This window comes from Lagenorhynchus albirostris, chromosome 20 (assembly GCF_949774975.1).
Source record: "Lagenorhynchus albirostris chromosome 20, mLagAlb1.1, whole genome shotgun sequence".
Taxonomy (NCBI): domain Eukaryota; kingdom Metazoa; phylum Chordata; class Mammalia; order Artiodactyla; family Delphinidae; genus Lagenorhynchus; species Lagenorhynchus albirostris.
Window position 1 is genome coordinate 34,456,599 of NC_083114.1, and position 12,255 is coordinate 34,468,853.

General features: G+C 43.1%; 2 protein-coding genes across 6 annotated transcripts in view; one reads left to right on the forward strand and one right to left on the reverse strand.

Moving 5' to 3' along the window:
• Positions 1–12,255, reverse strand: part of LOC132511360 (C-C motif chemokine 4) — a 90,668-nt gene that overhangs the window by 8,573 nt on the left and 69,840 nt on the right. Inside the window, exon 1 of one of the 5 annotated variants that reach the window (XM_060134490.1) lies at positions 10,862–10,975. The exons of the other annotated variants lie outside the window; for them this stretch is intronic. The gene's annotated coding sequence lies outside the window, so the exon portion shown is untranslated. Of the gene's footprint in view, positions 1–10,861; positions 10,976–12,255 lie in introns of those variants that run through there. 5 annotated transcript variants of the gene reach the window in all.
• On the forward strand, positions 3,957–5,408 carry LOC132511108 (C-C motif chemokine 3-like). Its single transcript, XM_060133931.1, has 3 exons — positions 3,957–4,032; positions 4,680–4,794; positions 5,201–5,408. Exons 1-3 carry the CDS (start codon positions 3,957–3,959, stop codon positions 5,289–5,291), a joined length of 282 nt encoding a protein of 93 aa, XP_059989914.1. The 3' UTR covers positions 5,292–5,408.

The window sequence follows — 12,255 nt, forward strand, 5'->3', positions numbered from 1 at the left end:
AATTTACCTCCTAGGATATTTCTGAGACGCTTCCAACTCATCCATCCTCAGGTTTCCTTACATTATTCATTAAATATGTGCATACGGAGCACATACTTTGCATACAAGTATGTTATTTTCCTGATTCAAATAAAAACATATATGACAAAGAGCTATTTCCTGGTTTTAGGATTGATATGAAAAATCTTACAAATATATCATCACTAAGATAGAATTTTATATTTATCAAAAAGAATAAAATTATAAGACATAGAGACTATGTCAGAAAATTAACCATGTTATAATCAACATGTGTTAGAATTTGGTTTAAGTCCACCAAGACATGGTATGAATTTGGTTTAAAATCAACAGGACATTCAATAGGCACATGAAAAGATGCTCAACATCACTAATTATTAGAGAAATGCAAATCAAAAGTACAATGAGGTATCACCTCACACCGGTCAAAATAGCCATCATTAAAATGTCTACAAATAATAAATGCTGGACAGGGTGTGGAGAAAAGGAACCCTCTTACACTGTTGGTGGGAATATAAATTTGTACAACCACTATGGAAAACAGTACGGAGGTTCCTTAAATAACAAAAAATAGAGTTACCATATGATCCAGAAATCCCACTCCTGGGCATGTATCCGGAAAAGATGAAAACTCTAACTGGAAAAGAAATAAGCACCCCAATGTTCACAGCAGAACTATTTTCAATAGCTAAGACGTGGAAGCAACCTAAATGTCTATTGACAGATGAATGAATAAAGAAGATGTGGTATACAGACACACACACACACACACACACATATGCATGCACAATGGAATACTACTCAGCCATAAAGAATGAAATAATGCCATTTGCTGCAACATGGATGGACCTAGAGATTACCATACTAAGTGAGTAAGTCAGAGAAAGACAAATATCGTATGATATCACTTATACGTGGAATCTAAATTATGATACAAATGAACTTATTTATAAAACAGAAACAGACTCACAGACATAGAAAACAAACTTATGGTTACCAAAGGGGAAGGCAGGGGCAGGGTTGTGGGAGGGATAAATTAAGGAGTTTGGGATTAGTAGATACAAACTACTATATATAAAATAACAAGGACCTACTTATAGCACAGGGAACTATATTCCAATATCTTGGAATAAACCTTAACAGAAAAGAATATGAAAGAATATATATAACTGAATCACTTTGCTGTACACCAGAAACTAACACAACATTGTAAATCCACTATACTCCAATAATAATCTAAAGATAAATAAAATCAACAGGTCTAGATTTTTGAAGAGACAATTACAAAGATAACTATCACACAATGTGGAAAGTGCTGTAATGGCAGAGCTAAATAATAAAGTCCGTTATCAGAAACGTGATTGACTCAGCAGTTTCCATTTCCTTCTTCTCAACCTCCTCAACTCAGAGACGCCTGCTCTCAGAAACTAAATCACGAGTGTGAACGGGGTTCCCCCAAGAAGTAAATGAGGGAATTCAATTCAGGGTATCGACTGAGGGCTGGGGCAGAGGGGGTGGACGTTGAGGAGGAGGCATTGCCTGTGACCTGGAGTTTCCAGTGAAGCAAATGATAGACTCCATATTCTGGAATTGACAGTAACAAAGGAAGACAGCTGGATGCTACAGCCCCAGTGAAACCTGCCATTGCCCCAAATCTTGCCTTTGCTGCACCTCCCTCGGACCAGCATTAGCAATCATAGGGATGGGATGGAAACACAGCCCATGTGTTTTAAGAGAAGTAACTCTACGGACACAGGAAGGACAGAATTCCTCAGGTGTGGTCTCACTTTGCTTACGTCTTATCTCCTCCATTGTTCTAACTCCTTTTGGGGGAATTCAAAGCCCTCTTGGTTTGGTCCTAATGCAGCTTCTTCATCCATATTTGCCCCTCCACTGTGCAGCTACTCTGAAGGACTCACTCCTCCCTCTGACCCAGCAATTTCACACCTGTGACTCTGCATTAGCAGGCCAGGCCATCTACTGCCACACCATCTATATATGTTCAAATCCTGTGTCTCTTTCAAGACCCAATCAAAATTCCATCCCTTCGTGACGCCTTTCCCTATCCTCCCAAGGGAGACCATGACTCCCTCTTCCTCACATTCTGAGCTTTCATTTATTTTTCTGCTGAGAATCTTAGCAGTTTCTGTTAAGTGCTGTGGTTATCTGTTTATACTCTACCTGCTCCTACTAGACTGGGGGCACCTAGAGGATAAAGATCATTAGAAAAGATAAACCATAATTCAAAAGAATATATATAGATATGTGTATAACTGAATCACTTTGCTGTACAGCAGAAATCAACAATATTGTAAATCAACTATACTTCAATAACATTTTTTAAAAGATCACTAGAAAGAACTAAATCTATTTCTCAATGTAAAATGTGATTTATGCCCACTAATTCTGTAATAATAAAGGATGGAAAAGAAAATATATACATCTGGCTAAGAAAGTAGACTCTTTCACACCACTGAAATTATGAGTTGAAAAGAGTAGGAAAGGAACACTGCTCCGAATTTGGCATTACTTATGTAAATATCTTACAGGTTCCTCAAAATAGTTCAGAGAAATGGAAATCAAGACTTCATTTTAGCAAAGGCCATTCGAAAGAAACCTTAGTATATTTATCCAAAAATTCTTTCAAATTAAACATCTGCCAACAACCTACCTTCCAACTGGTGGTGTTGGAAATGTTTTAAGACAGAATGTGTTCATAAATCTGTGGGCTGACCAGGAAGGTAATACATTCTTACTCCAAAAAAAAAAAAAGAGAAAATTCCAGAAAAAAAAGGAAAACAAAATCGCCCATTCATCTGTCACACAGCGTTAAGTACTAATGATGCTTTGGGCATTTATTGCCAATGTTTTTTATTTTTTCCATGCCTAGACCATATATCTGTGTGTGTGTATACACACACACAATTTATGGTTACAATATTTATCGTATATGTGTGTATACACATATACACATATATATTTGTATAATTCTTCATCTTATTCAGTTGGTATAATTTTTATCTTACTTTTTGACAACTGATGTTACGATTATATTTATGCTACTTCATTTAGTTTAAGGGCTTAATAACAAACATTCCAGTGGATATATCATAACTGAGTTTATCATTCCCTGATAGAGGAAAATTTAGGTTTCCTTATTTAGAGTTATAAATGTTGCTGGGTCAGCACCTTCCTGCCTGAAGATGCCTCCACATTTGGGCCTGTTTCTTTAGAACTCTTTCCTAGAAATGCGATCTCTAGGTTAGTGGGTATAAATATGTTTAGGCTTCTGACATATTAACACCCGCATCTAATGTCTCTTTATGATTTTCAACTAGTGTTTAACCCAGTGCCCCTGGTCACTCGGTGACTGATGACTGGACACATGACGGAAACATGACCTCATGCTTCCTAGTCCCCTAGCGTGGATTCCTTGATTCAGTCCCTTGCATCCAAGGGAAGCTTGTACCACCCTCCAGGGCAGTATCACACCTGCCCCATCCTTGTGGTTAGAGCAGCTGGGGAAACGCAGCAGTTTCAGCTCTGTGGAAAGGTCAGAGCTGGAGAAGTCATGAGGGGAAGGGACCGGCTGAGAATAGCCCTGGGTGGACACACACCCCTCTGCCGCTGCTCACAGGGGAAACCATTTCCTCACATGAAACCAGAACAAGTCATGTGTTGCGGGCTGAGACTCGTAGCTGACAGCTGCTATTCTTGGATATCCTGAGCCCCTGTGGTTGCCACGGACCCTGAGTTATGAAACCGTGTGAAAGCATCACGACGCTTAAAAATTTCCTTCCTCACTCCCAGATTCCATTTCCCCATCCATCAGGGCTGCCTATATAGAGCTGGGGAGATGGCCTCTCACTAAAGAAGGACGCAGGCAGCAGCGAGCACCCAGTCCCACACTCAAGGCCACACTCTGTCTGCGCAGCATCATGGAGGTGCCCGCTGCTGCCCTCGCCGTCCTCCTCTGCCCCATGGCCCTCTGCAGCCAGGTCTCCTCGGCACCACGTGAGTCTGTGCAGTAGTTGCAGGGGTCCCCACACCAAACTTTACTTGGCCTTGAGAGCCCCCAAGAGAAAATAAAGATCTTCTTAAAGGGTTATGAAACATTTTGGCCTTTCTCTTCAAGATTTTTATCTTTATAAAGGGGTCCTCCGATCTGGAGCCAGGGTTGGGGAGTTACAGTCCCATTTTACAGATGGTAAAATGGGGACCTAAACAAAAGAGTTGGCAGGAGGCAGAATCCAAATCTGGTTACCGCCCCATGGTGTCAGTCTTCCAGTAACTCACGCTAAGTCCCCCCAAGAGTTTGTCCCTTGGATGTCTCATGAGAGCTGTCCAAGGTTTTTCTTTTGCTGGGGTGTGACTTCTTGAACCAGAAACAATTTCCTGAAGGGAGATGTGATAAGAACAGTCTGTTTGGATGTCTGGAGCACACAGAGAAAGAGAGAGCCCACAGTGAAGAGTCAAAAATAAAGAAGGATGCAGACAGAAACAAGGACAGAGACAGGGATATTTCTAGGGAAAAATGCCCAGCGCCTTCCAGTGACCTGTCTCCCAGTCTGTGCCCTAAGCCAGGCTGTCTCTCTCCTTCCGAGTCTTCCTCATCCTGTTCTGAACTGTGACTCAGCCGCATTCTGTCCCTTCCTCCACAGTTGAGGTTGACACCCTAACGGCCTGCTGCTTCTCCTATACTGCCTGGCAGCTTCCTCGCGAATTCGTAGCTGACTGTTTTGAGACCAGCAGCCAGTGCTCCAAGCCCGGTGTCATGTAAGCGCCAGTCTTCCCGCCCACCTCTGGGGAGATGGGATGTTGGATGGGAGTCAGCACCCAAGGGCACAGACAGGCCAGGGGCGCCATCCTGGCAAGCCCAGCCCTCCGGGGCCTATCAAGTATACAGGACCCAGGTCTCTGAGCTGTGACCTGACCCGGCCAGGCTTGCAGAGTCAGGGGGTGCTAGGCCAGCCCAGAGGGAGGGAGGGGAAGAAGGAGGCTGCATCCTCTGAGGGGCCCCCTGAGTCAGGGAGAGCGTCTCTCTGGACTGAGGTAGGCAGAGGGTCCCCGAGGGAGTGGCAGGCCCTGGGCCTCCCAGGAGAGAGGGGTGGAGGGGCCACAGGGAGCCCAGGATCCCCCTGCTGGATTCCTCAGTGTGTAATTCTTTTGTCCTTCTCCAAAGCTTCCAAACCAAAAGAGGCCGGCCGCTCTGTGCCAACCCCAGTGAGGACTGGGTCCAGGAATACATCACTGACCTGGAGCCGAATACCTGAGTGGCCTGGAAGTTTTGAGGAACCCAGTGACCTCAGTGGCCCGACTGGGCAGCAGGGGTCTGAGTCTTGGAAACACCCCTGTCACCTCCACAGCTACCTCTCCTGTGTGCTGCTTGTTTCCAAACAGCAACACTCCGGGACTCGCTCCTAACTTAGATTGCAACTTATTTATATACAATATTAATATTTAATTTTTGTAATTTAATTTCAGTGTCCCACTGTGTCTGGGACTGTGTGCTCCAAGAGGTCCCAAGACGCCTTTACACAGACCTTCCCCTCCCCATTCACCTGCACTCTGCTGACAATTGGCTGTCGGCAGCTTGTTCTACGCAGAGATGGTGCCAATGCCACCAGACTGACAATCGTGTATTGGATGTTTCCGTTCAGTGCTGTGTTCAGCAAAGCGAAATAATGCAGATGCTCTTTTGAAAAGTAAACTGGCATTGAGTTTGGTTTTGTTTATCTGGCAAATCAGAATCACTGGTTGACTTTCTCCGAAAGACAAATATCATGATATTGCTTATATGTGGAATCTAGAAAAATGGTACAAGTGAACCTATTTACAAAACAGAAATTGAGTCACAGATATAGAAAACAAACTTATGGTTACCAACGGGGAAGAGGGGGATAAATTGGGAGATTGAGATTGACATATACACACTACTATATATAAAAGATAACTAATAAGAACCTACTGTATAGCACAGGAACTCTATTTGGTGCTCTGTAATGTCCTATATGGGAATGGAGTCTAGAAGAGAGTGGATATGTGTATACGTATGGCTGATTCACTTTGCCATACAGCAGAAACTAACACAACATTGTAAATCAACTATACTCCAATAAAAAAATTAATTAACAAAAAGAATCACAGGTTGAAAGGAATAGTAGGTTAAAGAATAGGAAGATGGGAAATGGAGGAAAATTGGGAGAGATGGAAGGGGGCTGCCACAGAGCTACTCTGCTTTACACTTGTGAATGAAAAATGTTGCCTGCTGTATCAGTAAACAAAGAATGTTGCAGCCATCAAGCCATCACCTTACAGCCGCCCCCCTCCGGAGGTACGCCCTGAGGGAATTCAGGATAGAAACAAGTTGCCCACCATCTAGCAGTCAGCTGCTGCTGCCACCCTCCATGGTGCATCCTGAGGAAACTCAGGATGAGAAAACACAAGATACTGGCCCCAGATAGCTGAGGTTCATATCAAAAGAATGATCTCAGTGAGCCCAGTCTCCTGCATCTTCCCATACATACAAAAGCACTAAATTCCTTAACCTGAGACAGCTGGTTTTCTTTAATTAACAGTAATCTTTTGATGTTCCGACTACCTGGTCTTCGTTGCAAAAACTCCTATATATCCCGGCTCCCCTCTTGCCTCTTCAGAGCAGTCCCTCAGAGTTATCTGAGGTGCTGTGTCCTGGGCTTAAGCGCTCAGTTTTGTCTATCAATAAAACTTAACTCTTAACTTTTAGGTTGTGCATTTTTTTCAGTCAACACTCGGGAGCCACATTTCCAGAACATTTAAATTACGACTATTTTGTGAATCAAATCATAATGTACATGAATGGATACCATTAAGAAGAGTATTCATAATACATATTTACGATAAATCAAACTTTCTGAATAACGGTTACTAACATATTAGAGACTTACTTCAGGCTGAGTGCTTCTTCTGCCGTGTTCATTTGCTCCTCACAATGAAACAGTATAGTTTAAGTACTATTAATATTTTCATTTGACAGAAGAGTAAACTGGGGCTGGGGCTCAGAGAGGTTAAGCAAATTGGCCAAGATCACACAGCAAGTAAGCGGCACAACTGAGTTCCAAAACTAGATTTTGATGTAACTAACAGACTTTGCTCTTAACCAGTAACCAAGTTATTTCCCAAAATGTAATCCACCTGTACTCAAATTACAAGCAATGATTGTTTAATCCACTCACGTCAGAATTTTTAGGTGTGGACCTGGGAATTGATATTTCTACCAAGCTTCAGGTGTTCCACATGCATGTTAACAGCTGAGAACCACTGAAATAGTCAATAGAGTTCACTGCTCTTTTCCAAATGCAGTGCACATCTGCATATGGTAACAGGTATATTGTACATTATTTTCCTAGAATCCATGCTCCACAAAATACATGGCTAATGTTAGAGAAGGAAAAGATAACCAGCCTACATGTGGAGCAGGATTCTGTTTATAGGTTTACTGTGACAACTCAGTTATTTAATAGATAGGTTGCCTGAGTTATAAGAAATGTACACTGAGCTCGGGTCCTTCCGGCAGAAGGAGGAGAAATGATAAAGACTTGTGTGAAAACCAAACATGTATTAATTTTTATGACCCACAATTGTTTCATGTTGTTTAAAATAATCTAATTTTTGTACCCCAAATTAGTTTAGAATTGTAGTGATGAAACTTTTAGAGTACAATTCAACACTACTGCTAAGCAAACATTAAAATGCACACACTATTGGACCAAGATACCGTTTGCCCTGATTCCATTTCTAAGCATCTGTTTTGTAGCAACACTGCCAGAGGACAGGACTATACATAGACACAAAGATATTCTTTTTTTTTTTTTTTTTTTTTTTGCGGTACGCTGGCCTCTCACTGTTGTGGCCTCTCCCGTTGCGGAGCACAGGCTCTGGACGCGCAGGCTCAGCGGCCGTGGCTCATGGGCCCAGCCGCTCCGCGGCATGTGGGATCTTCCCGGACCGGGGCACGAACCAGTGTCCCCTGCATCGGCAGGCGGACTCTCAACCACTGCGCCACCAGGGAAGCCTTCCTTTTTTTTTTTTAATCTTTATTGGAGTATAATTGCTTTACAATGTTGTGTTAATTTCTGCTGTATAACAAAGTGAATCAGCTATATGTATACATATATCCCATATCCCCTCCCTCTTGCGTCTCCCTCCTACCCTCCCTATCCCACCCCTCTAGGTGGTCACAAAGCACTGAGCTGATCTCCCTGTGCTATGCAGCTGCTTCCCACTAGCTATCTATTTTACGTTTGGTAGTGTATATATGTCAATGCTACTCTCTCACTTTGTCCCAGCTTCCCCTTCCCCCTCCCCGTGTCTTCAAGTGCATTCTCTATGTCTTTGTCTTTATTCCTGTCCTGCCCATAGGTACATCAGACACAAAGATATTCTTTGCAGCACGGTTTGTAAACAGCAAGCAAATGGGAACAACCATTTAAACCAGTAGAAGATTACATCAGAAGAGAATTGAGATGCCCACCAATGGACTATTCTGTGGTTAGTAAAAAGGATAACACACATCTATACCTATGGAAAGTGTCCATAATATTAGGTGCAAAAGGTATATCTGTTTACATCTAGTATATGCATATATACTCTACATATATGCTACAGAACTATATGTATCGAATGACATTATTTTTGCTTTTATTTTAAAAAACCATATATACATATATATTTACAAAGGCACATATTTGGAAAGATACATATCAAATAGCTAACTATGGTTTCTTAGAGGAAATGGGATTTTTATTCTTTTTTCTTTAAAGGAATGGGGACTCTTCCTTTTTATTTTCTGTACTTTTTATGTGATTTAGTTTTCAATGAGCATGTATTGCTCACCTCTCCAGTCTCATCTTACCCACCCTTCAACAGGTGATATTCCATCCATCAAAACTACTTTCTGGTTGAGATTCTGAGTTGGCACAAAGAAAAGAGAGCTCAGCTTAGCTCACAGTCTTGATGCCATAATGGCTTTTATATAACGAGGACAATACAAGGAGCAAGTCCTTTCGCCCAAGGCTTTCATATCACCCGCACACACGCACACACGCGCGCACACACACACACACACACACACAGAGCTCCTCCTAGAAAACATTTTATAATCCCCTTCCTTTACGGGGGCCCCATTCCCCTAACACCATTACCACCCACACCATGACAAGTGCGAAGATTCCATCAGGAGAATGAGAGGAACAAACTTTGTCCCCAAAGAAGCAGTGAGGCTGTCATCACTTCTTCTCTATTGGCTTCCAGCATCTAGGGACAAACAAAATCTGCTCGTTTATGCTGCACTGCTTCTCAAGGTCCAGCAGCCCAAAGGCTCATGAAAGCTAACCCGTGCCCGATCACTCAACACGAGTGTTGCGAACAAAAAGTGTAAATAGAATAAAGACCCCTGTGAGGGAGCGGGGAGCGTGGGAATTGCACTATTAACCAATGTAGAGGGCATTTCTGAGTCCGAGACTTGACTGAAGTGCTTAGTCAGCCTCTCGGGTTGACCTCCCTGGGGGTTGACCTCCCTGGGGGTTGACCTCCCTGGGGGTTGACCTCCCTGGGGACTGTCCTCTGTGGACACACATGTGTGCCAGCGAGGAGCCCTTTTCGGGAGCTGCCAACTTCTTATCCACGTGAGTTAGGAGCCTGGGGTTTGCCTTAGGTGTTGGGCAGCTAACTTCGGCTGTGCTGTGCTGCGCTGCATGCGGGATCTTAGTTCCCCCACCAGGGATCGAACCCGTGCCCCTTGCATGGGGAGAGCGGAGTCCTAACCACTGGACCGCCAGGGAAGTCCTGCAAATAATGCCCATCTAATGACAGCAGGCTTCTGATCTATTCCATGAGCTCAATAACCCAAAAGGGAGAGCTTGCCTGGTCATACACCTTGCATTTTACCTGGTGTTGGGAATGTGTTTCCTAGCATGGGCCTCAATACTACAGTCACCCCTACACCCCTACCTCTAGCCACGTGGCGGGAGAGCGCTGCCTCCATTCCGGCCCCTGCAGAGATGGAGCAACATGCAAAAGTGATGAATATTTGATGCCCAAAGCCACGCCTTCCCTGCCCCTTTACAAGGAGCTGACTGTCCACTTCAAATAAGGAAGACAAATATTTCACAGGAGAGGGTGGAGAGAGGGACTTAGGACCCATAGTCAGAGCTCAGGATTCTCTCCTGTTAAGTCTCTCACCTCCCTGCCTCTATTCACATTAACTTTAGACTGAAGTCGAAATATCTGCATTTACAGCCCTTGGAGACTCCAGATCACCGACAACAGTTGACAGACTGGAAAGGCCTTTCTTAGCAAAGCTGAACTGTTTCCCTTTTTTGATGTCAGATAAGCCCATTTCAAAGCAGCCTGAGCTCTTTCTTAAAGAATTTTACTTAAAGGAAAAAAAAAAAAACGATTTTTACTGAGATGCAATAGACCACAGGTCAACCAGCACCAGCAGTACCATGTGAGAGCGGTTCTCAAAAGGTCCTGCCCAGACCACAGCAGGAGCATCTGAGAACCATTAGAAATGCAAGTTCTAAACAAACACCCCCCCACCCCCACCCTGGGCTTCCCCCTTTAGGGGGTGGTGCCCAGCAATCTGTGTCTAACAAGCCTCCAGGTAATTCCCAGACACACCAAACCACATCCACTTAACAAAGTCCTCACCAAACTCCCTGCTTTTTCAGTTCAGCTAATCCCATGCTTCAGTCACGAGCTGTTACTTTTAACAGACTCTGTACCTCTGCACAGATACAGAACTCTGTATTTCTCGGGATATTAGTAGTTGCAAGAAGGAAAACAAACAAGCAAACCTAACCTCAAGGAGACTGGAATAAATGAACCCTGTGGTTCCAAGATCAAAGGGTACAGGGAGGCTCTGGCTCCAGGAAAGGCTGGATGCAGCAGCCCTGTGATGCCCTGCAGGTCCCGTTTTCTCTTTCTGACCTCCCTTCCATGTACGAGTCCCCGGTACCTTCCAGTGTCACATGAATTCTTGTTCATTTTCTTCAGGGAAGAGAGACGCTGTCTCTCCCTTGGAAAAAAAAATCACTAGGTTCTTTCAGATTTGACTGACAGGTCAGAAATCCAATTCCTAACCAATCACTGTGGCTAAGGGGATGGGTTTCATTCATTTGCTTAAGCTAATCAAGGCACATACCTTCATCATGGTTGGATGAATTTCACATAAATCTGAGAATTATGAGCAAGAATCGCTTCCCAAAGGAACTGTGGGTTTCTGGTATCAAGAAGGATGTAGCGTAGGTGCTGGTCAGGAAAAACATGTTCTCACTATGTGTTTGTTTTTCCTATAGATTTTTTCCTTGAGTTAACAACACTAACACTTCGGGTGTGATAAACATGTCTTCTCCTTTGCTCTCTAGATTAGAAACTTTTAGTCTTCTCCGTTCCTGAATGACTTTACTTTAAAGAAGATGCTGATTTGTATATTTCCTGTTGCCCTATAAATGACTATTGTCCAAATCTGAGGCAAAAGAGACATTAAGCTCTTCATAGTGGCACAGTCACCACCAGAAAATAGGGCTACATGTTCATCCCAGGACACACTAAGTGGGGTAGAACTGGTCCTGCCACAAACACTACCCACCCTGCTTCATAAAAGCAGAAGACGGGGGAAAGAGGAAAATGAGAGAACTCTCAGAATAATGAATCATCATTACTGAAATTGCCCATATTGAGGAAGAGAGGAGAATCCTTTACTATTAGACAGACTAAGGGGTAGATGGCAGGGGACACATCATACCTGCTGCTTCTGTTCCCCCTCTTTCCTGGGAACAGCATCCACAAAAAAATATTATATAGAATTGACCACATCCCCAGACATGGGGTAGGTCCTGATTAAAATAAGCCTATTTGCATCTTGGGTTTTTTTTTTTTTAACTTATCATTAGAACTTAAGCATTTCCCATGTCATTGTATTGTTTGTAAAGGCTCCCTAAGAGCCAACCAAGTGAAGATACCATAATTTTCTTTGCCATTTCCATATTGTAGACGATTTAAATTGGGTCCAATTTTAAATTGTTATGAATATGCTGGGGACCAAATACTCTTATGCATAAACTTTCTTCTATATTTGAATGTATTTATATAGGAAATAGATTCCTAGACACGGATTATCTTGGTCAAAGGCTAAGATCATTTTAAGGTTCCTTATGTATGTTACCCCCATACCTAACATGTCTTTTTTTTTTT